Source organism: Ambystoma mexicanum, chromosome 2q, assembly GCF_040938575.1.
Source record: "Ambystoma mexicanum isolate Mex_15411 chromosome 2q, UKY_AmexF1_1, whole genome shotgun sequence".
Lineage (NCBI taxonomy): Eukaryota > Metazoa > Chordata > Amphibia > Caudata > Ambystomatidae > Ambystoma > Ambystoma mexicanum.
The window spans coordinates 996388778-996414267 of record NC_090924.1 but is presented as its reverse complement, the minus strand read 5'-3'; the positions used below and the strand labels follow the sequence as shown (position 1 = coordinate 996414267).

General features: G+C 42.3%; 1 protein-coding gene across 3 annotated transcripts in view; it reads right to left on the bottom strand.

Moving 5' to 3' along the window:
- Positions 1-25490, bottom strand: part of CNTNAP2 (contactin associated protein 2) — a 3301953-nt gene that overhangs the window by 202394 nt on the left and 3074069 nt on the right. For all 3 annotated transcript variants that reach the window (XM_069648309.1, XM_069648308.1, XM_069648310.1), the window contains exon 21: positions 11465-11558. In XM_069648309.1, coding sequence (XP_069504410.1) covers positions 11465-11558 — 94 coding nt within the window. The remainder of the gene's footprint in view (positions 1-11464; positions 11559-25490) is intronic.

Genomic DNA, 25490 nt, shown 5'->3' with positions numbered 1-25490 from the left:
TTTCCACTAGAGTGGGTAGGCTGGTTTTATAGGAAGCACAGGGAGTGGTTAACCAAGACAGGTGATGGTAGAGGGCTTGGGGAAGTTAAATCCACCCAGCATAACATGGGGATGTTAGTAGGAAGTGACGAAAGGAGAAAGGCCACATCAGGGGAGAAGAAGTGAAGAGGATAAGTGGGTCACTAGGGAGCTAACACAGACATAGGGGTAGGAGGGAGGAGGTGAGTAGTGGTATATTCATAAATGGAAAAGTTGATGTCAGACACAGGTAGATTGGCAGTGTTAAGGGCCTTATTGATAAGGAACACCACACCGCTGCCCTTCCCAACAGAGTCATGAGGGGGATTCAGGTTTCTGTGCTAGCAAGAAGTGAAATGTGAAGATAAGAGTCAAAGTGGTCACAGATATAGGAAGACTTGTTGCAAAGGGACTCTGCATTCCAGAGGACAGGTGAAAGTGGGATAGGAGGTGGGTGCAGAGGAGCATGTGCTGTGCCGTAGGCGAGGGGGTGATAGATGATTTTGATGATACTAGAAGCATGGGAGTGTCATATTCCGGGCGTGTGGGTGGAGAGGGAAAGGAGGAAGTTGCAGAGGCTGGAGAGTGATACAGAAGTTACACCAAGGCTGAAGGCTTTGAGCGAAGGGAAGGAGAAGAGCGATTAGAAGGAGGAATGGAACAAAGCCAAGATGCACGATGAAGGGTAAAAGAAATAGGCAAGTGAGGACAATGAAGAAATGGTGCAGCCCAAGAGAGAAAGAGGGTAGGTGGGTGAAAAGGAAGGGGTGGGTGGTTGGCCGAGGAAAAGAAGGTGTAAGTTCTAGGTTGGGCTAGAATGGGGCTATAGGTAACTGAAAGAAAGTTCCTAAACAGCACCATGGTCCTGTGAGATAACAGAAGCTCCACAGTGACTGGATAGTCAATGGGTAAAAGGCTCCCTATATGTGGAAGCAGAAGTCAGGTAAAAGGTGAGGTTGGCAAAGCCCTGGCTTGATCAGAGGTTCTTCCTTAGGCCCTTTCTGGCCCGAACAGGCCCAAACAGGGAGCAACGCATGTCTTCTTTTGGCCCTTAGCTGCAACTGACCAGGCTCGACACCCAGGGGAGACTGAATAATGGAGGCAGTGTGTCACATGACCCTCTGGGAGCCAATCACAGTGCTCTAGATTGTGGGATGTTTTAACCCATTAGGCTCTGCCCTGCGACATCCCGGTGTGCTGATGGGGAAAGAATCATCAAAATGGCTGCAAAAGCCCTGCGCGCGCAAACCTATGAAGATTGCGCTTTGAAACACAAAAGATGGCTGCCAAATCTACTTTGCCTCTTGTCAGTAGTGGAAAGAAGACCACACTGTTGAAACAGGTCACTGGGCGGCTTACCAAGGAAAACTGGAAACTGCATGAAAGGCAGTGCTTTAATGAAGGAAACCCGGAAATTGCTCTTAAATCCCTTTTTCTTGGTTGCTGAAAATACAAATTACCGGTCCAAAACACCACAACAACATCCAATATCTTTGCTGGGTGTTACCCGCCACTTCATTTAAGGAATCAATATGAACACACAATGTCAGGAAAAGTGGAATCTATCATCAAAATATCCACAGTAAAAAGTGTGCTTGCCTGTAAAAATCTGTCAAAATATGGGCGCAGTACTAGCAGCCGCCTGTATTAGTTGCATCAGAAGCTTAAACTTGTGCAATTGAAATCAAATGCCTATAAATTAAGTGACCTGCTATCAAAAGTAATATAGGTTGCAACTATTTAATCTCCATGGTTTAGAGATTGGAATAAGAGTTCTAGTTGCCTGTTTTAAAATTACAAGTTTATTTTCAACAAAGATAAATTTAACAAAGTGACTTTTAAAGTAAGCCTGATTCAAGTCAAAACTACAAGGCACCTCCCTTCTGCTCTCTGGGCCAGGAACTCACATTCAGGTGTTGATTAAGAGGGGGAGGGGCACTGGTGCTGTTCCTGGGAGAGACAATAAACCTTCCTTGGCTGAAAGGATATGCAGATTATAAAGTGTCAACAGTGGCCTCTGCCAGAGGAAGAGGGTGGAGATTGCTCTTGAGCTACAAGATAGAGCTGGAGGCGGAGACAGACCTTTTTGTTGATTCGCAAAGCACAGAAAGCATATTTCTAAAAAGACTTATAAAGGACGAATTTGTAAAAATGATAGAATTAGTAGCAGTTTTAATGTGATTTTTCTTTTGTGCACATTTTAAGAGGTGCCAGAAATCTGTGCGATGTTCTGAGAAGGCACAGTGAAAATTCTGGTTTTGTAGCAATTGTATTTATGTCAGAAGCATGAAACTTCATACGATTATGGCCAGATATCATGCGCACATATGTACAAAATTGTGGACAAATCAGATGTGTCCCAGACAAAAAGTGAGACATTTTGCCAAATCCAGACCCAAGATCTCACAGCAAAGAGGCTTCTAAGAGGGTGTGCTCCACAAAATATGTGATCTATGTATGTCTATGTATGTCATTGTATAAATATTGTACACATGTAAAGATGTATTATATCAAAAATAGATTTTATGTGCAAAAGGCAAAGGGGAGGATGTTTTGCCTCATAAACTGCATTATCATAATGACACACTGTTTTCTCCTCTAATCAAGAGAGAGAGCAGACTTTAGCCAATAGACTACCCAGGGGGTGCACCTAGGATAATTCAGCATACCCACCCCTTTATCAAACACATAAATAGAGACAGCTGAGGACCTAGAAAGACACTGATACACCCACCATCCTGATATTGGCGAAGCACTTTGAAGGACATCCATCCATACTCCTTGTTCCAGACTCCAAAAACTCCACAAGCAGAAAGGCTCAGAGCATAGCTGATCTACTTTCAGCTGGGCCTAACTTCCAGAACCCATCCCTCAACTTAAGGGGGAAACTAAAGAAGCAGACAGGCTGTGCTGTATCTGCTTGCCTGCCAAAGAATTATCTTCATAACCAGAAGGGCAGATTAAATCCCAGTCTGGTGGCGTGCTGTGCAGACCAGAGATTCATTGCAGATCTAGTCCAGTCGTGCTGTGCAATGTAGACCAGAGCGCCTTGCTGTCCAGTCCTGCCGTGCAGTGTCCAGAGCGCCTTGCTGATCGCTGAACCAGACCAGTCTGGTGTGCCCAGCAGTCTGTCCCAGAAATCTTTGACCAGAAACAGAATCCCTGACGGTTTCATTCAAAACATTGGTATTGAGTATCCATAGTATAGGATTGTCACTAGCCTATGTACTGTCCATAGTCATCCCTATCCAAATCAATCAAATCTTATATCCAGAACTGTATTGCTAGAAATCCTTTTTGTCTTTCCTGAACTCTCTCTCTTATCCTATAGTCCTTCTGTAATACTATTGTTAAAATCATCTTTGCACTGATATATTGCATCTGAAGAAGGCAAGCATCTCGGCTGGCAGTTGCCCTGATCAAGTGGCTGAGCATCCGTGTAGTTTGATTCTTCATAGTCCATCCCTAGTGTAAAAAACCTTGTTTGTATTTTAAAAGCACATCCTTGTTTTACAATGTTGCCTCCTTCTAAAAAAACGACCTCCACGAAAACGTTTATAACTTCTTCATATTTCATGTTAGAAACGAACATCCTAAGCTTTCTAAAGAACCCAAAACCGCATCTCAACTCCTTATAGTTCTTCCGCAATCTCGTTTACCGCGCGCGGGAAAAGTTTGCCACACATTTTCCGTTTGGCAAAATCTATAACGTGTAAAATAGCTTTTCATTGCACCAGACCTCAAAATTAAGTTTTCTTCTTGCTTATTACTCTCTAATCATTGCTAGTGTTTGTCTGAAACCATACAAAGCGGCTCCCATTAGAATTTCAATAATTTCAGTGAATTAAACCATTTTCAGTGTTTTACCCATTCATTGAAAGCCAACTTTAAAACCATATTTGACAAGTTTGCCAATCAATTCTGTTTTTCTCTGGTGTTTGCTGGGGGGGAAATTGGGATCGATATATTTGCATTTGAACTCTGCATTCCTGAAACCTGTGCTCTCTCCTTCTATTTCTTCATATTGCATAATGGGGGTATTGAGGGGTGTGCAGGGGGAAATAGTAATCACATTACCATTTGATTGAGCATACCCAAAAGTATTATTTCTGTGCTGCATGGTTTCTTCCCATCATTACTTCTTGTGATTAAAGAGATTGTTTAGTGTGACATCACTCCATTGGTGATCATTGTATACCCATCCCATTAAAATAGTGTGATATATATTGTGCAATACATAAATAAATATTTTAACTTTGCAAACCAGCCAGATTCCTGGTTCAGTGTGACCGGGGGGGTTAAAAGAGAGCAGCGTGATATAAGTGGTACATCGTTCCAAATAAAATAATTTATAGACACAAATAATTAAGGGTTTTACTTGTGCATCCCACGCTAGGCATTGATTTAGGTGAAGTGCCGGATTGAAATCACTTACAAGATGGTGTCTGCACTTCCACACAGAGTCAGTGGTTTTGCATGCACAGCGAGCTTCATTTTGCAGACAGGACCCTCAGATGGTGCCCAGGGTCTTATGACAAATCAGGATATGACCAAGGGAAAAAAAACGCTGTTGAAAACAACCTCCAGACAATCACGTGACAGTAAGATAAAAGGTTGGAGGTGGGACGTACATCAGAGGGATAGAAGAGAAAGTTTCAGGGAGAGAGAGGGGAGAGGCAGTGGGCAGAGTAGAGGGGAGGATAGTAAGAGGTGGAGAGTTAGAGCAGCAGCGAGATATAGGGAGATGAACATCTATGCACAGAATGATAAAACCAAGTGAGGCCTGAGTGTCTGGAAGGCATACCCACTCTTAAGATACATCTCGTTGGGGAATTTAAAGCAGGGACCACTTAGGTTATTCCCAGAGGCAGTGTTAGATAGATAGGGCATTTGCCTTTAGGCCATCAGATCCAGTCAGGCAGCTCTTTAGCTTGCAAGGGTTACTGATTATAATTGACAAGCTTGTTGTTGAGGGATGCCTGGGTTAGTTAGGGAAAGGCCTGCACTCGGATAGAGATAGATGCATGGCTCTCAGCAAGACCCTTTACAATTCTAAAAATAAAAATACTCGAACTGTTTTGGGAGTTTAAGTGTTCTTGAAGCCATCTGTAACATGATGCTCAATATGGTAAAAGGTAACATTTCCTTAATAACTCATAAAACAGAAACATCACAATGCAAGCCATACACACACAGCTCCTTATCTTTGATTCCTTCCTTTCAATTCTCCCTGCTGGCCTTTGACTATTCAGCACCATTTATACCAATCCTCACCTCCCATTAGTGGATGCTCAACCGCCAATATGGGATGCCCCCATGTAACTATTCTCTTACATTTCTTCCCCTTCCCTTTTCTGTTCACCTCACTACCATCTCGGAGGCATCTCCGTCAATCTTTCTTGCATTCTTTCTTATTAACTCACTCCATACCAAACCCCCCTCAACAATACATGCCAAAACCAATGTAGCTATTCCTCCAACCCCAATGCACCCATGGCTAACAAACATGGAGTCAATATCCATGACTGATTCCAGAGTCGGAGATAGACTTGGTTAATTGATCATTCCATGTTACTAGTTAACACACTTCTCCCTTCCGGAAGGAAGACACAGGTCTCTAAAAGATCAAGCAAACTCGGTGGTGGAATGTCTTTGATCAATCCTACATCACTCCATACAACTCTGAATCATACTAGCACCTTCCCCTCATTCAAATTCCTTGACTGCAAATGCCTGTTTTACACTTCCACCAGTGGGGCCATTGTCACTATCACCCTCTGGGTGGTGCATCAAGATTTCTGGCTCAATGGTCAGATTTAATCTCAAACATTCATATCACATCTGATTCTAACCTCTTTCTTGGCAACCTTACTATCTGGTTAGAGTGTTCAAACCAATACACATTCACTTATTTTGTCTAGGATGTCATTAACTCAAGATTAAGATCTGGTCATTCGACTCAATTCACATTGGGGGATAATCTTTGGAGTGTATTCTATGCTCCCCAAATAAGACCCTATTTGACTTAATGCTTACCAATGTCCCATGGTGCAACCACTATCTCCAACTAGCTAGCTTGAAGGAAAAACCTGTTACCTCTCTGGGTAATCTGACTAACTTTCAAGTCAGACTTATGAAAAGAGGGACCCCAGCCAACTTCGTGGCTACCTTTTCCAACCCTCCTTTGGCCAAAGTTTCTCCTAACTCCTTACTGGGTGACCTATACCCCAAATTTATAAAAAGCCTGAATATTCTTGCACTCAATTTTCTAAAGAAAATCAAGCCACCCATCCAAAGCAATTTTTGGACTGATCCTGAATTTGCTGCTTTCCAATGCCTTAATGGAGCACTGAAGCATCACTGGTGAATAAGAAAATGTATTGCTTGAAAAAGGACCTACCTTTGGCATCAGAACAGTTACAGCTACATGTGATCATCCTCCGTAAGAAAAAAAGCCACCCTCCGTGATGACATAGCATCTTCCTCTAAGCTGCTCGAGATCTACAGAGAACTTAGATTGCCCAACTCAACGCTCATCATCTCCTTCATAGCCTCCATTTCCCCCAGGAAATAATATATACCATCAACTAGACTATCTATAATCATCCAAGATCTCCCGTCCCGTCCTTGCATGACACCGAGACTAACACTCTCTTCTCCTCTTTCTCTCCAATCTCTCAATCTGACCTACTATCTCTGATTAAAAATACAAAAGCTTCTTCTGAGCACATTGGACCATGCCCAGCCAGGACCGTTAAGAATAGTGTTCTTACCCTTGCTCCAGCCCTCATTTCCTTGGTGAAGAGTTTGTTTGAGTCAGGCTTTTTTCCCACTAATCGTAAAGAAAACATGTATTTCCACTATCCTAAAATAAGTCAAAACCGACCCCAGTATGCATTGCAACTACCCTCCCATTGTCAACACTCCTTATATCATATTATTATTATATTCAAGATTCTTGAAAAGGGAGAAACCAATCAACCATCAGAAATCACTGAAATCCAGGGCTTACTACAGGTCCACCGGTCTAGCTTCATAAGTACAGAATCAACACTTCCATTCATAAAGAAGGAGATTTTGTTCTCACAAGACCCAAACTACCCTTCTATCCTCATCTTTCTTGGCTTGTCAGAAGCATTTGACATAGTGATCCAACAATAAACTTTATTCTGGTGCCTTAAGATATCTTTTGGTATCTTAGGCTCTGTTCTGGGCATGATTACCTGCTTCTTGTCCGACAGCAATATTCAGGTCAGGTCAGGGCCTTTTCTATCTAAACCTAATAATGAAGATTGAGGTGTCCCTCGAGCTTACAGCCTTTCAACGATTTTCCAAACGTATGCAGATGTTATGGAGATGGCAATCAACCTTCAACCTTCCCCAAATCCATCACAACATATCACAATGCCTGATCAAGAGTCAGGTCTGGATGATAGACAATAACCTCTGGCTGAATGCTTCCAGCACCTAAATCATATATTTTGGTACATCCATCCTAGCCACCGTTCCTTTCTCCTGGTCGCCTTCCTTAGGAGCCCCCCTCCTCTGCAGTGGTGTCATCCTGAACAGTCATCTTTCCTTTGCACCTCAGATTCATAAACCGTTGAAGAAATTGCATTTCCAGTTGCATGTTCTGAGATGCATTCTACCTCTCCTGAACATGTCTCAAAAAGTCCAAGTCACCATGATGCTTGTTCATTCCTGCCTGGGCCAATGGACCACCCCTTGTTGGGGCTCCCTAACAACCCTATTCATCAACTACAAGTTATCCAGAACAAAGCAGTGAGACTCATCCTGGGACGCAAATGAGAGATCACATTACACTAGCCCTCCTATCCCTCACTGGCATTGACTTCAAAACCCAGCTTTATCTCAGGTGAAAGGATAAAAAAGAACCTCCAACATGAATCCCGAGACCTGCTCACTTTGGATCCATTCTGGTTGCCGCTTTTACGAAAAAGAGACTCGGCGGAAGAAGCTTGCAATTGGCTGGATCTGACCTCCTGAACAGTTTACTAGCTGCCATTAAAGAAGTGGAGAACCACTTCCACTTTCGAATAAGCCAGAAAGCATACCTCACCAAAACAGCTTAAGGACTTGACCACTGATTCCATATGCTTCCTCACTCTCCACCAGATTTTACCCTGCCCTGTCAGCTTCTGATCTTTCTCTGTCACATGCACTCAAGACTCGTTTTCCTTGCCTGTCTGCTGACACTTCTATTAATATTTGTTTATCCAATTTCCCTTCTCTGCACTTTAATGATTTGAATACCCTTTAAACCCCTTCAATGATGGGTTCTTCCAAAGCCTCTTCTTCAGTGGGCGGTACAAAATGGCCTTGTCTGTGTTTGCCTCCTTACAAAAACACAATAAAATGACATTAAAAAAAGTAAATGAAGTGCTGCTGGGGAAGAAAAAGCAGTTATCACGTGCCGTTCTAGGTATAGCGTGTGGGCATCGCTACTTATGTTGCCGTAGTTGGGAGTTGAAGGCTACCAATGTGTAAAGGTGCACAGAGAGAGAAATAGAGAGAGAGAGAGAGAGAGAGAGAGAGAGAGAGAGAAAGAGAAAGAGAGAAAGAGAGCGAGAGAGAACATTTATAAAAGAATGGGTGGCTGGTTTACCATTTTTAATTGAGCCCAAAGCCTTTCAGAATCTCTTTTCGTTGGTTCATCAAACGTATCTTGCAGTGCTCTTTTGACTGTTCACTGCTCCTCACTTGTTAGCCTATTTCGCTGTTCAGATGTTTGACTCTTTTGTGTATGTGTGGAAGGGAAAAGGTTTATCATTTAGTATTTATTACATATACTGTTTATTTAATGGTTTAATTGACGCCAAACAAAATCTAAAAAGCTTTACCAGTCCAATGCAACCATGTTATTAACTTTCTTAGTCAACCTAGTATAGGACTGTTATAGCAGAAAATCACTGCAATATTGTTTTACAGTAGTGATGAACCTGTAAACCCCCACAACATCGATACAGGATTTTACAAATTCGGGTGCAGGGCTTCCCCGAGATTCCCAGAGGTTCAAAGCACCTTCCAACACATTGGGCCTCATTACACGGATGGCGGTAAGGATTTACCGGTACCGGTATTTTACCGGTACCGGTAAATCCTTACCGCCTTACTACGAGGTCCCTTTGCGGGTTGGGGGATTTAACGCCTGCTTTTTGCAGGCGTTAAAAACCAACCCACAAAGGGACCCAGGGAGCTAATTATGGTACCGCAATTTGCAGTACCGTAATTAGCGCCTTCCCCATTCACATTGAGCCCCTATGGGGCAAAAATGGGAATGGGGAAGGGCAATGGTGGAAGGGGAATTACCGCCCCGCCAACCTTGGAATGGGGCGGTAATTCCCCTTTCCGCCAAGGCGGTGCCGGTATTTTACCGGCATGAACCATGGCGCTAATAGCGCCATGGTTCTCCGCCATCCGTGTAATGAGGCGCACTGATTCCCTTGAAAAGTACCATACGCTTTCGAAATGTATGCCAGAACTCACAAATACCTGATTGTGCTGGTGTCCTAAGATTGGTGAAGGTAAATTCCATCATTGGGCCTCATTACGAGGTTGGAGGTAACCATGGCGCTATTAGCGCCATGGCTGCCTCCAAATCCTTACCGACTCCGCCCTGGTGAATGGAGCTATTACTGCCCCATTCCAAGGTTGGCGGGGGCAGTAATTCCCCATTCACCAGGGCCCTTCCCCATTCCCATTGAGCCCCTATAGGGCTCAATGGGAATGGAGAAGGTGCTAATAACGGTACCGCAAATTGCGGTACCGTTATTAGCTCCAAAGTCCCTTTGCGGGTCCCGTCCTTAACGCCTGGTAAAACCAGGTGTTAAGGGAGGACCCGCAAAGGGAACTCGTAGTAGGGCGGTAAGGGATTACTGGCACCAGTGCCCTTACCGGTGCCAGTAATCTCTTACCACCCACCTCGTAATAAGGCCCATTGTCTCCCTGAGTGCTTGATGATACCTGAGGTTAGCAGCGATTAGTGAATTAATGCAATGCACAACATATGCAATGGTGATACCTTGGGCCTCATTACACGGAAGGCGGTAGCCATGGCGCTATTAGCGCCATGGCTACCCCCTTACCGCCGTCGGAGGCCGGGTTAACGGAAAAGGGACTTACCGGCCTAGTCCGACCTTTGCAGGACCGGTAATTCCCCATTCCGGGAACCATTCCCCATTCCCATTTGAGCCGCCATAGGGCTCAATGGGAATGGGGAAGGAGCAAATAAAGGTACCGCAATTTGCGGTACCGTTATTTGCACTGAAGTCCCTCCGCGGGTTCCGTCCTAAACGTGTGGTCTGATCACACGTTAAGGACGGGACCCGCTGAGGGACCTCGTAGTAGGGCGGTGGGGATTAACGGCACCAGTGCCCTTACCGGTGCCGGTAATCCCCTACCACCTTCTGTGTAATGAGGCCCCTTATCTCTTTGCCCATCAAGTGGTTCTATATATGTCTCAAAACTAATCTTTGACCACTAACAATAGCACAGTACACATGTTGCTCTTGCAAAGACACAGTCATGTTATTACAACTACTATATGTTTTCATCAATGAGTCTACTGATATGTGGAAAAGTTTACTGAACCAAGCTTTCTTTTCTTTTTCTCTTTGTCTATTTTGGGATTTCTTAAATCGAAAAACATATAATCCGAGGGATCCCTGCTATAAGAAAAATCCCCAAAACTGTAAATCGATACATTTCAAACCTTCTGGGGCAATGAAATGTAATCTTAGCAAGGTGCACAGGTACTAGTACTGCTGTTCCGTATACAGAACCCTTAAGGAGTGTTCTAATTTTGTTTAAAACCGACCAAAAGAGTGCCATTTATATTAGCCACGTCCACCGATCCCATCCACTGTAAAAAAAAAAACTCCCTGGAACAACTCCTCCCCAAAATAGCTATCCTCATTCACAACTCTCTCACTTCCACTGAGGATGCCTGGCGGTCATGATCTGTGCCGTCATCCTGCTTCGCTCTCTGCATTCAATCCAGTAAGCACTTGCCCTCTTCAGGTTTTGAACCATGTGAATCCCTTCTGAGTTTAAAGGGGAAGAGTGACCAAATTAGTAATTAAATGTAAAAAGCAGAACGTTTTCCTCTTCCTGATCTAAGAGAGGCTAGTCTTTCTGGAAGGAGGGTGTTTGAACCTACTGCGAGAGCATTTCATGAGGGTGAAGGTTCAAACACCCTCCTTCCAGAAAGACTAGCCTCTCTTAGATCAGGAAGAGGAAAACGTTCTGCTTTTTACATTTAATTACTGATCTGGTCTTTCTTTGGGCATCCTCAAAAAAGAAAACAACGTGTTCATCTGGTTATTCCATGCAATTGCAAATCAAGTGGTATAACTGTACAAAAGGAACAACACAAGGAACAACAGCACGTCTATTTTCTATCCCTTGGAAAATGAACTTCACTTACCTATAACTTTGCCAAGGAAGAGACTCTTTGGGTAGTTCAAATAAATATCAGAAGCAGCTGGCAGAATGTAACTTGCTGGAGGGTAGTGATCGAGCTGGTAAAATAGAAAATAAACATAAGGGGCTGCGGCTCTGTGTTTTCTTTTGCAAACATATGTCACATACTGCAATTGCTTTTATTAGACAAACTGCCAGAACAACTCATCCTCATGTGATCAAAACAACATTATTATGCATTAAACAAATCATTTCTTATGGAAATGCCAGTGTAATTTATTTTAGGAGCGTTCAAAGGTGTTCTCCAAAACCATCCAAATAAAGAAAGATTCCGCTCTAAAAAGATCTGGACTCAACATGGAGTTGAGGTACAGGCGAATGGTGCGTCAGTCCACTTCATCCAGGTGACCCCCATAGCATGGATGCATGTCCTCTTCAGCCCCCCAGATATGAGGGTATAACAGGTCTGTTGTGGATCCCATCACTAGCCACAACAAGCATCACTATGCAAAAATGTAAATTGAATTGATATTTTATTTCTATCACGCTCGTACACAAGTGTTTCACAAGAGCAGTTTGCAGAGACTGCCCACTCAAAGAGGGTAAGGTTTACTTGTTTTGTTATGAGCAGTCGGGTTGGGACAATAGAAAAGATGAGACAGCTGCGCTTCTGGGTGAGATTGGTACGTGTCCTGCTGCATGTAGAGGTGGTCTACTGATGACAGTGTCCCACTGTCCTTGGTAAGGGATTCGAAGTTGGTTTGAGACCAGCCACGATCGCACTTAACACTAAAGATATGACAATGATAGATTTTCTCAAGTGAATTTGTGAAGTCAGAATTTTGTGGTTACATAATTGTTTAATGAGATTTGCCGACAGGTGTTTTGACCTAAAAGGTCCCTTTCAAGGCTAATCATAATCAGCTGTTATGTAGACATGAAACTTGTTTCTAGAAGTCAGAAGGGGAAAAGGCCCCCAAATAATATCATGCGGGTGCCGCAGCCTGCGATATCCCGATAACACTGGGATGTCAGGCAACGGAAATGGTAAGGCAAGGTTACCAGTAGCATCATTACGAGTTGGGGGGTGATGGTAAACTATTCAGTTATTTCTGAATATTTTATGTTTTATGGCTCTGGCAAATTCCGAGTGTCATAAGGGAAACTCGTGAAAAACACCAGCTTTGGTAAGTAGGAAATTTCCCCCACACAAATGCGTTACTGCATGCAGTAATACCCATGCAATATTATATGTGGAAATACCTCATGTCCCCAGGCTACAAAATAATGGGGAATAACTGAAAACCACTCAAAATCATACATACTCTTTCTATGTCATAATTACTACTTGTTATAACAGCAAACAAGTTTGGTGGTATTACTTGAGGTACAACTGCCAAATTCATAAGTCTTAGTCTGACGGGGAGCTGTGAGAAACCTGATGGTATTCTCCCAAGTAGACCTCGAGAATCCCTTATTCAGGTGGCCAGGGAAGGGCTGGCACTCTTAGATCCCAACTCTGGGGTGGACGAGCGAGGGAGGATCACCTGGGTAGGGGAGCCCGGAGTTATGCTTGGAGGCATACGCCAGGAGAGACACAGTATTCTACCTGGTACGAAGTCCATGAGACTTTTTTTGGTTATTCCACATCTACCTCCCTTCCACCCAAAGAAGCTCCCTTAATAAAATCCAACCACCCCTACACCTCTGGTAAACCAACTAGGAGCCCAAACCCTGTTACACTAAAAAAAATTACAACTCCCAGAATCCTTGTTTTTCTGTTTTCCACCAAAATACTTCCCATCCTTCATCTCCACATTCCTCTGATTATTCTTTCACGAACACCCAGTCTACTCTGACAAAAGACTACCATTCCCACAATCCCCCCTGTTCATTTCACGATAACAATCCCTGTCATTCCCGTTTGTTTCACAAACCCTACCAATCTCACCCTTCTGAGTTTACCAACTCCCCTAGTACGAAGATTATAATTCCATGTAACACCTTCTCCCCATCATGCCCAGCTGAATATTTGGAAACCCCATCGCCCCTTTTCAGCATAAACACTTTCCCATACCATGGAAGACAACAAACTAACTCTAGGGCCGTTTACCTTACATGTCCCGGCCCAAGAGTCAGGCAAAGTCAGGCAATTAAACAGAATCATTCACACCTGACAGCCTTTTTTTTTCCCCACAGGTACAAAAGGTGGAGCACGAGAGCACACTACGAGCAAGACAGACATCACGGCGAGACAACTATCCCAGGGTGGCAGATTAAGAGGAGGAGAAAGGCGGCGAGAACAGAGAGGGTGAAAGGGAGAGAAGTGACCTTGCCCTTTCCGACCCAGTCCCACAATTCCTCCATGGAAGAAATCGTAAAACTGCAAACAAAGGCTAACGTGTGCTGCCGCAGTTGTCAACGGTGCAGGAAGCGTGCCTACGCTGATAAGCAGGAGAACAGAAGGCGCTTGCTACCGTGGTACCTTCCTTGACTCCAGATACAAGAAAAGGCAAGCGGTTCATCACAGCTGGTGAGTTGAGGGAAGAACCAATAAGAAACCAAACTGTGTTGAATGAAAGTTGCAAGTTAAACAAGGTTCAAAGAACTGTGAAGGTAGTAGGGGAAAGCCAGCTGAAAGGTACCCGGCACCACGTGTGTGCTCGGCGTGGGTGCATCTTTGTTGAAATTACCGATTTCAGAAGGCTGTTCGAGGACCTTGAGAACAGTGTCAAAGTGGTCATACAGAGGTCTAGCAAAATCCGCTGTACAGTCAAAAGTCTTTGACCAACAAGTAATGGAAAGCTAAGGGTAATGAATCCCGCATGGTGAGAGAAAAGATTGGCAAGAGTGAACGAGGGATGCGGATAAAAAGGGTTGAAGCCTGATGCCTCAATGAACATTTTGTGCTGACAAGAGTGAGACAGAGAAAGGGAGGTTCACAGTGAACTGTTTAAAAAGACCTTAAGAATTGTGAATGTGACAGAACAGATTGTTTTGAAATACAAGCCATAATGAACCGAGCGGAGGGAGGCTAACATTCAAGAGGGGTCTGAGCCCGGAAGAGGGAGAGCCAGGGGTGAAGCCAGCCTCACCCAAAGAGGGAAGCAAACATTCAAAAAGGGTGTCTGAGCCCAGAAGAGGGAGACCCATGGGTGAAGAATCATTACCCAAGTGTAACCGCCAGAAGGAACTTTTGTTTTGTTATTTAGAACACATCAGGCTCTCGGAACTAAGATACAGAACTACCGAAGGTCCTGATATTGCTAAACATTCTTTGTAGATATCAGCGTGGAAGAGGAGTATTTAGGGGTAGAAAAGTCATCACCCGTTTTACCTATGCAAAGGAACTTTTTGTTAATTTGAATGTAGCAGGTCCTCAGAGGCAAGAGACTTTTTGAAGAAAAGAGACTTAACCGCCAGAGGTCCTGGTACCTGAGATTGGAACTGTAGGCTTGTGCTGACAAAAGCTCGGGTGTGTGCTGTGCTGCGGAATCCCACCTTGTCCCATGCTGAAAATGTGGGGAAGGCAGAACCCTGGCTACTACATCCTGATTTATCATATGTGAATACTTCTTTCTTTCTCAAGAACCTTGTCCCACACTCTTTTTGTATTTAGTTGTAAGGATTGCCAATAGGTTTTTCATAGTATAGTCGCTTTTATTTGACAAGACGCCACTATGAATGCCTAATTTTTATTTGATGGTCGTATCTTGCTCCCATCTCAGATTTAGATTAGGTGTAACAGTGCTACTGTGATTTGGCGCAATAGAATGAAAGGATTACCATATTCCGTTACATAGAAGTCTTCGGAACAGAAAACTCTTTGGATGGAGGCTGGGATCTCCCATATATCCTATATCTGGCCTAACTGGAAAGATGGTTATGTTAGCAGGGCAGAGAAGAACTGTGTAAGTTGAAGTTTTCATACCAGCTGAAATTTGTTAAAGGAAAAGTTCACTCAAGTGTAGAATTTGGCCAATCGCATTGATATCTGCATCACACCATATATCAATGTATTACACTTTTTTCACTGACCTTAACTTACATTTTGAAAGATTAATATCTGTGAACTGGATCCTGTTCCTATCTGCCATCTTGTGATAATCTCCATGGCGATCAACATAAGGTCAAGTGCACTGGCGGAAATAAATCATAGAACACTATCCTGCTTCTGACAGTAGCTGATGCATCCACTATGCAACGCCCCTGGTCATGACATTAGTGCACGACGTTGCCAAACGTAATGTGTATGCATTTACGTGATCATGTTTATTCAAGCAAACACAGAACATACTCACTCATGCATTGCATACCCACATTTGTTTTTTTCATTGGCTTTACACAAAAAAATGTTTTCTATTTAATGTATGTGTAAAGAATTAAATGAGTTGAGGCCTTCATTTTATCTATACAGTTTGCATTAAAAATGATATCAATACAAATATCGATGGCAGGTATTCAAATGGTGTGCAGTCATCAAAATATCAAAAACACATCACATCTTTTTAATCTACTTTGGTTCAGAAACAAAATCAGCAACTCTGAGTTCAATCATACGGAAATAAAAATGTATTATTGTATTATTATGCTATTTCCTCTACATTTTAACATTATTCCTGCATATTATTTCCCTCTAAAAGTGATGTGGAATTTTCTGGTGTTATGCCAAATATCTCAATTGAAGTTCCTATGAGATTACTTACTTTACAATCTTTGGAGATGCAGCTTTGAAATGTTGTACTTGTCATTTTCAATGCCCGATAGACCCATATCCAACTCCATATCTCTCAACCGTTTGTGTTTCCGGTGTGGGTCAAACCACCCTATTTTACGGTTGGTGAGTGAGAGCCCTTTGATGTATATGGCTGTGTAAAGGGTTTGGTGGGTGACATAGCTGATTACATGGCGGCTGACAACCATCAAGAGTATGCAAGTTGAGGGCTATGCTAAATCTTCTTACAACACTGTTTGAATTACTGCATTGCTTTTTATAGTAGGGACAGAGAACAGGCACGACTGTCCTGTTCTGTCTTCCCATATGATAGTCAATACCATTGGGGAGTATTACACTCACATTTCATCAGTAGACACCATCGAGCGGGAATATAAATTATATCGCAACGACAGATTAGGCAGATCAATAAGAAAAACTTTAACATTCTGCCCTTATGAATAAATATCACATTGCTAGCTGTTTTATTTGTTCATTAATTAGTTAATCCCTTTTTTGAAAGTCATAAATACATATTATTTCATAATACTAATAACAAATAAATCATGTGCTAACAACACACTTGACTCGTCCATATTGTTTCAGTGCTCTTGTGAATCATCAACTGAATAAATATGAAGTTTTGACATTGTGCAATGCAATAAAAAAACAAAGAATGCCATATTCCAAATGGATAGCATGCAACTTTTTATCTTGTTGTTCGCTGAACTGAAGTTTTCATTGTTGCGTTTTTGAGAGAATCACTTTGATGACTGATGAAGGTCATCAATGGCTGTACATGTACTCCAATTTCTTTCTTTAAACTTCACGATTTAAAAGTAGACATGACTAAGTTGTTGCAGTTCTACCAACTTTCTTGTACCCTCTGTTTTGCATTTTCTTATTTTAATAATTGTACGTCCACTGACCATAAGATTATATCTGAATCTGCCAACCCCTTGCTTAATAACCATACACAATGTAACCAATTATTTGTTCAGTATTCCTTCAAGCGAATTTGAGTTAATGCAAAGAACACATGGGAGTAGAGTCATACAGATAACAAATAAGAGTGGTAGGTCAGACTAGTTTTTGGCATGTTTAATACGTGATCTATTGAAAGTATACGAAAATAGCCTTTCTTTCCCTATTCTATGCATTTCCCTAACTTAAAAAAAACATACTAGGGTGCTTCTTGTCAGTAGTGAAGTCCAAAAAGTTAACATTTTGTCCTCCATCTCAAAGCTAATCTATACTGGCCCTATCGCTAAGAGAAAACAACAAAAAGTCCTGGAGAATGACTCCCTTCTCCTGGATAGGCTTCTCCAGCCCTAGAAGATGATTTTTAAATAGTTTTAAGCCATTTCTTGGTTGAACTTGTTTTGATTATAGGACTCCCTTTTAAAATAAAAACAATGCTTAATTCTTCTTTTCCTCCGAGATCCCTAATGGTTATTTGTTCTTCCCTAAAGGACTTCTCTGTGTTAATGATCTTGTTAAGAGGTTTATTTTCTGTCCTTGTCAGCCTTATGTAAAAACCTTGATTTTCTTGGGGCTTAGTCGTGGGCTCGCGCTACTTGGATGGCAGCACTAAATGTTGGTTTACACTGTTGTAACACGCCCATTGGTAGAGAGTGTGGTGACCCATTTGTAAATTGTTCCAGGGCTAAGAACCCTAACACCCCAGGAAAAGATTGTTTTTCTTGTCAGTGGGAAAGTGTCTTTCAAACTTGGGCTCCCTGTTCTAATGGGTTTTCATTAGGGTTTTGGTGAATTTTCCAGAACTTTTCTGAAAACGTTTTCCAAATGTTTCACTCTTCTTAAAAGGCCTTTTTTAATTTCATCACTAGGTGTGGTCACTTGGGGATTGAGAGTTTGATAAGACACCTGGAGTTCTCCTTTTAAAAGGGTCACCCGATACATGTCTTAAGCCCTTCATCCCAACTAAACTGATTAGCAAGTCTTTTGAAGTGTAAGAAAAAGACTCCAAGGTCTTCACCATCCTTATAGGGTTATAATATACAGTGTTATATAGTGAGTATAGGATGTTGTTGGCAAGGCATTAAGCATTCTAACGATTCTTGAAACCTCAGTTCGGCCTGAATTTGGTGGTCTACCAAACATCCTACAGTGTTGCGATGAGATTCATTTCAAAATCTGTTAGCTTCTCTGATCTAGTTTCCCGGTCCTCAGCTATTTTTATATCCACTGAGTCATTACCATTATCTGAACCATCATGCAATTATGATTTTATGGGGGTTGGAGTCTCAATTGTCAAGGTAGACCTCTTTAGGCTCAGTTGTATTCTTAAGGTGCCTATAGGAGGTAATTTGTGATAAAGGTAGGCCATATAGCCCCCCAAAAAATGCATAGCTTTTTTAGGGTTACATAACCTTTGTCAGTCAGACAAATTCCACTGCTGACACCAAATGTCCAGAAGAAGGAGACAGACCATTTTTGGCGTGTTTAACAAGTGGTTTATTTAAGTATAAGAAAATAGTCTCTCTATCCCTATTCTATGGGTTTCCCTACCTAACAAAACTAACTATGGTGCTTGTCATCATTCCAAAAAGTAAACAACCCATCCTCTGTCTCAAAGCTAATCTATACTGGCCCTACCACTAAGAGAAAACAACAAAAAGTCGAGGAGAATGAACCTCCTCTCCTGGATATGCTTTTCCAGCCCTAGTAGATGATTTTTAAATAGTTCTTGGCTATTTCATTAACTTGTTCATTTCCTCTCAAGAACCTTTACACCTTTCTGGCAACCCTCTTGCTTCTTTATAGAAACCTCTTCTCCATGCTTTGTTTAGGTTTTGATACCTTTGTACTTTGATTTCTTGAAGTGCCTCTTTAAAGTTATCCTTCTCCAATACTTTAGGAGAATGGAAGTTCCTCTTTACTTGATCTTGGTTCTCTGTATTCCTCTGCTTCCTTCCTTTCTTCCTCTAGAACAACATGTTTCATATGAAAATACCCTTGAACTGATAAACTGACTTTCTCTTTGGGATGATTATAGCAGCCCAACTAACTGTGTTGTTATTTTGTTTAGTTCCTGTCTTGTTGTAATGAGTAAGACAGGTTCCACTGGGATTCTCCTTCTTATGGTTATTTGACCCTTCACTGAGATGAGTAAACTCAATCCCAGAGTTATTCTCACTTTGATGGATTCTTATCCATTCACTGGGATGAGTAGGCTGAGTACAGGAGTTATTGTCACTATTTTGGACACTGGTCGATTCACTGGGATAAGTAGGCTGAGTGCCATAGTTACTCTCGCGCTTATGGATACTTGTCCATGCAATGGGATGGGTTTACTGAGTTCTGTAATTATTCTCATTCCTATGGATGGTTGTCCACTCACTAGGATGAGTAGACTGAGTCCCGTAGTTATGCTCACTCTAATAGATATGTGCCCATTCACCGGGATGAGTAGACTGAGTGTGCTCTTGATACCTGTATCCCTTCCTTGGTCCCCCGCCTCTCTCGTTACGTTCTTTCTCATGGGCTAACATCACTGGTTCTTTCTTCAGGATTGGGGCAACACTCAGAGGCAGAACAGCTCTTGCGTTCACCTTGTTTCTTCCTCGCCGTTTCACGGAGCCAACGATGTAGCGTTCTCAGTGTTGTTTCTGGATTCAACAGTCCACCTTCCACGGGTCATAGCACTGCTCACTCGGTTCTCCTTCTCTTTGCTTTTTCTTCCCCTGCACGGCTCGGCCGTCTGCTTTCTCCATGCCTCCTGGTTATGCCCACTGCACGGATCCTCGTGACAGAGGATCTACCGGTTTTTGGCAGCTTTCACTTCCTTGCTGATTTGAAATTCGTGGATCACACACCTCTTCCATAGTTCTTGTTCCATTTTTATATTAGACTTCTGCGACCTCCCAAGTGGAGTAGTAAAGTCCTTCCTCTCTTTTTGCTGAGCATTCTCCCTTTCTCCTTCGTATTTCATCGTCACAGCTTGGTTAGCTTCCAACCATTGAGCAATCAGCATTACTTGCTCATCTCTCCTCTTTTTCTCAGTATTATCATCATTTGTTTCTTCAAGTTGAATGTTAGGTCTAATATTACAATAACAAACAGTGGCTTGTTCTGATAGCCCTCTATGAAGCCTGGATGTTGCTGTCGGCCCACACAAGAAAGGGTTTCTTGGAGTTCCTCGGTGGAACGGGAGTCCTTATCCCCAAAATGGGAGTCTCTCCATGCTGTGACGCCCCGCATACCACCACCCCTAGGGGGAATGTTGTGTAGCAGACTCACTTCCCTAGCCTCAAAAGGCAAGGCTCTCCTCTCGGGAGAATTGACGAAACACCACAATTTGTGACATACGTCATCTTTTTTAATATATATTTTGCACTTGATCTTCATGTATATCATGATTTCCACATCCCTCTTCATCGTCCTGATACTCACGTTTGGCATCACAAGCACCCTTAAAATAATTGACAAAGTTAATGAATATGATTAAAGGAAAGTTAACCATTCTACTCTTTTTAAAGATTTCAATTCACTGTCCATTTCTTAACAGTAACTTCCTAATTGTTTTAGAATTCATCCTTATAAATGCATGTATAATATATACTTTTACTGTGCTCTGATAGCCCTATGGTAAGCTCATGTAGCCACTGCATGAATCTTAATGCAAGTAGAAAGACATAGCTTTCAGATCATTGGAAAAGCATACACAAATGCTATTGATACTTATACTATATTGACTTTCCTTTACATTACACCCTACCGTCAGAAGGTGGAATAAGAAAAAAGACAGTCGCTCTAATCCTTTATTTGAAAGGTGTCTTGCTTTTCAACATGCAGGCGTGTCAGAGGCAAGTTCCGCCATGTTACCTGGATGGTGTAAGAGATGGGGAGGCCACTGTGAAGCATTGTCACTAACCATTAAATAGTTTACTACACCCATTCCACTTGTACGAACTCAACAATTAGTAGAGGCTGAATAAGTAGCATCAAAGTGTGCCTGTGCTGTTGTATTCATAAACTAGTAATACACCGTACACACAACAATGTAGCCCTTTGTCACATCTCTCTTCCAATATTACTTCCTCAAAGTGGCATACTTTCCATTACAGTTTTATATTCTAGACTATTGTCTGTATTTACTATACTTTCCCTTGCAATCATAGCTGAAATGGCCAATGAAGAATGTTTAAACTTCTATCCAGGCAGAAAGAGTAATTTTCAAAATGCCTAAATGGCATTTAGAAAAGTTGGAAATAGTTATAAGGAAATCCTAGTACATTATGAGTGTAATATCGTCTAATATTGTTACACATAAAGGACCCTCCAGAGGCTACATAATGGCTTAAGATTTTTAACAAACCAATGCTTGTGGCAACTGCACACTTTCATTGATGCTGACAAGGGAATACAAATACCCTTCAACACAATAAAAATATATGAACGACTTGGAACACTAGAATTTACATACATGAAACATGACTATTTCTAAGGAAAATTGACATCAACAAAGATGATATCTGACAGTTCAATATTCAACCATTATATCTCTACCACCTTTCATACTTGCTATTAATAATCACTTACATTCTTAATTTGTAATGAATAACTTTTTAAACACACATCAAAAAAGGCTATACTATGTGAAGCCACAATTCTTGATTACAGATAAGACACATCATATTATATTCCTCTTAATTACATTGCAATTCATTTCTTGAACAGGATATTGTTACAGTATGGAAAATGATCATTACACTATTTATCTAAATGTGCTGGTTAGTTTGGATGCAAATGGAGGACATTCCACAAGACACAATCTGCTTGTGGAAGAAAGCCTGTTCTATGGCCATGTGTTTCCATTGCCAACACAGTCAAATTGAGATCTGTCACAAACTCAAATTCTAATTGTTAGAAGTCCGTTTTGGCAACCCAGTTCCTTTTTTTCTTTTTGTGAATGCCAAACTGTAATTCAGTTCTCCAGAAAGACCAGCAGTTCTAGCTTGTTGCCTACTCACGTTTTCATTATGAGCCAATACAGCAAGCCGTTTATCAGCCTCCATACAGCCTATGTTAACAAGCAACCTTTTGTGCCTGTATTTGAGACACATGTTGTAGAAAATCTCCAAATCCCCTGTATGGCAACATTCTGTGAGGCGCTTCATATCTCTGGTGAGTCATTTATCAAGCATTATACAAGGGCTGAATGAGGTGGCAACCCAGGCTTCAGCCATTTGTAACTGTGCTTCCCTTCTTTATTCAGAGGAGGATGTGCACCCGCATGATAGTGTGTTTTTGCACCACATGAATGTTTAATGGCAGCATTGTGGATGAATGAATGCCACTTTTCAACCATTCTGTCCACTGAACTTTACCAATTTTTAGAACTCCGGAGTGGTTTACTTACAGACTGAAAACATTTCAGTAGTTCTTAGCAGCCCTTTCCCCCCCCTGACTTGTATGTTTACTTGGCAACAGACTTTGGCATATGCTGAACGTCAAATTGATGCCTTATCTGTGGGAACCACTCTCGAATGACTTTGGCAAGGCCCACACGTCAGTGTGGCTATTACTTCGATGTGTAATCCTCTTAATTCAAGAAGTTGAATACATTTCACAAATCCATGCTTCTCCATGGCAATAGGAAGTGACAAGCTCAATACTTTTCAAGAAACCCAGGACTTTTGCATTGTCCATCAACTGCCAGCCAGAGCCTTTTGCCATCAAGGGCATTGTCCATTGCTACCTGCACTGGATTCCATGCATCATGCATCACGTATTACAGGGAGTAAGTCATTGTTTTGGTATTTGTAGTATAACTTCAGTCCAAATAATTTACAAAAGCTTGGGATTTCTGTAAATGTGGGTCCACTACATAACATTGCATACAAACTCAGTAAATATCCTGTGTGAGGAATTTGAGGGTGTCCTCACTTCTTTCCCCAAAATATCCTCCCCCCAAGTGGCCAGCGAAAGGCCATCACTTTTGGATCCTGACCATTGGGGTAGATATGCGAGGAAGGATCAGCTGGGAGGAGGAGAGTGGGGAGTGGGGATGACACACACTTGGGTGAGACAAAGTATCTGCCAATTTCCCTTCCATCAGGAATCAAATGTCCCCCAGGCTTTTATGGGTGTTTCTATTCCCTTCCCTATTGTATTAGAAAACCATTTCACAATGTATACCACTGTGGTACTGAGATGAGGGAGAGACCAAATAGGAGCTTACATTCATACTTTATTAACTCAGACATACAGGAATACCACATTGGTACTGGGATGAGGAACCGGGATGCCGAGTACCAAGACCACTAAGAAATCAATGTGAATTACCTGCACCTGAAGCCAGAGAGGCGGTATAAATGGCCTGCTCAGGTGAGGCTAATGAGATTGTAGGGATTGCAGAGATTGCAGATGAGATCAAGATTGCCTGTCGAGTGCTTGCAGATGGAAAAGCTAGAGGTGAAGGCAGGGAGACACATGTCCAAAGAGCAGAGGTGCTCCAGAGTCGCTGTAGCGGAAGCAGACTGTGGCTGGTGTTGTAGGAATCTCTTCAGTGGCAGGGTCAGGCTGCCGAACACATGGAGTCAGGACGACTCCCTCTCCTGTAGCCCTAAGTGTCAGAGACCCAGGAAGAGAGGCTTGCCAATCCAGGAAAAGTAGCAGCCACGAAGAACCGAACGAAGCAGAGAAGGGCATACGAAGACAGCGTACCTGGTGAGTCAAGTAAGGCTGAATGACTCCTGGACGGTTTGGTGCGAGCTGCGCGGTAAAGGAAGGTCGGAGCGCTCACGAGGGAGCGAACGACAGCAGAGGCAATGTGATTGCCGCTTCAGAAATGTAAAACCCAAGTGTTTTGATGACTACGAAAATGTGAAGGTTGATGAACAGAGCAGTTTGTGAATACCGAACTGTACTAAAATTGGGAAGCCTGCGGAAGAGACAGAAAAGCAGGAAAATTGCTATTGAATGAGAAGCCCATGGGCAGGGTGCAAATTCCCAGCAGGAAAGTGAACTGGGAATTTGCACTTAGGTTGTTTTGAATATGAATGAACTGCAATTTTGTATACCAAACTGAACGAAAGTAATAATGAGTGAATGCCACATAATTGGGAAAACAGAGAAAAGCTTTTCCTGATACCAAGGAACTGTAATTCATGGACACTAAAGAAAGCAAGCATTGATAATGAATATAAAAGGCCGTGAGCTGTAGAAGCTGAGAAAAAACAAGCACTGGCTAGAGCTAGAAGAAAAAGAGGAATTTTACAAGTTGAAAGTTGAAACTGTGGCAATACTGTGGGAAAGGTTGATAATCCAACAAGTGAATGGTGGCAAAACAAGTGTTGAAGAATCTATGTGATCACTGCGCCACCCGTAATTGCGCTGACAAAAATGTGCGCCGCCTACTCCCTGCTATCCCTGCAGCGTCAGTTCCCCTCACTTACATGGGTCAGAGCTGATGGTGCAGGGTGCTTTCTAAAACAAACGTTAAACTTTCTTGTCCCACGCAACCCCAGACTCCTGTTAATGCACCAAAGGAGAGCAGGGGACACCCCCACAACACACACATTGCTTGGGCACAGTAATGGGAGGCGGCAAAAGGAAATCTACCAAAGTTGCCGTAACTGCTTGGTCACAGTAACGTGGTCGACATTTTGGTACATTTCCGTGTTGAAAAGGATTGTAAGAATATAAGTCTGATACCACTGTTGAGCAGAGGCAGTGGTGGTGTAACTGTGGAAAGAAGCCAATCAGGTGTGTTAGTTGCGTAACCTGTAATGGGTGGACCGTGTGGTTCAACAACTGTGCCTAGACCAAATTCACCCGACTAGAGAGAAGCCACTTGACTCATCTATACATTTTTGGGTGAATATCCAGAGAAGCCTGTGCATTTTGAACTTAAAGAGTTGAAATGTATTATATTGATGAAAGAGCCAAAGAGTCTGAAAGCTGGGAAGAATCTCGCGGAATTGTGTTGTTGTGAAACCAGTGAGAGACTTGACAGCTTGGGAAAGGGAACCCCTTGTGAATAAAAGTGAACTATTTCAAATCCTGGGGAAGGGAGAATCCCTTTCCAACCACGAGCTGGAAGAAGCTCTGAGCTTTTGTTTGAATACTTTTTCATTTAATGCTGACAGCCCTACACAGTTTAAACAAATAGATTTGAGGGCAAGTATATGTTTTGGACACATAATGACATTTACTTTGCACTTCCTCACACAAACTAACCTTAATTTTAGTTAGGTTGGGAAATCCCACCTTAGCATAGGGCAAATAGAGCTTATACTAATCTCTTTGTGATTTTAAATAAAAGTTTGTAACCCAAACTTTCCGCAGT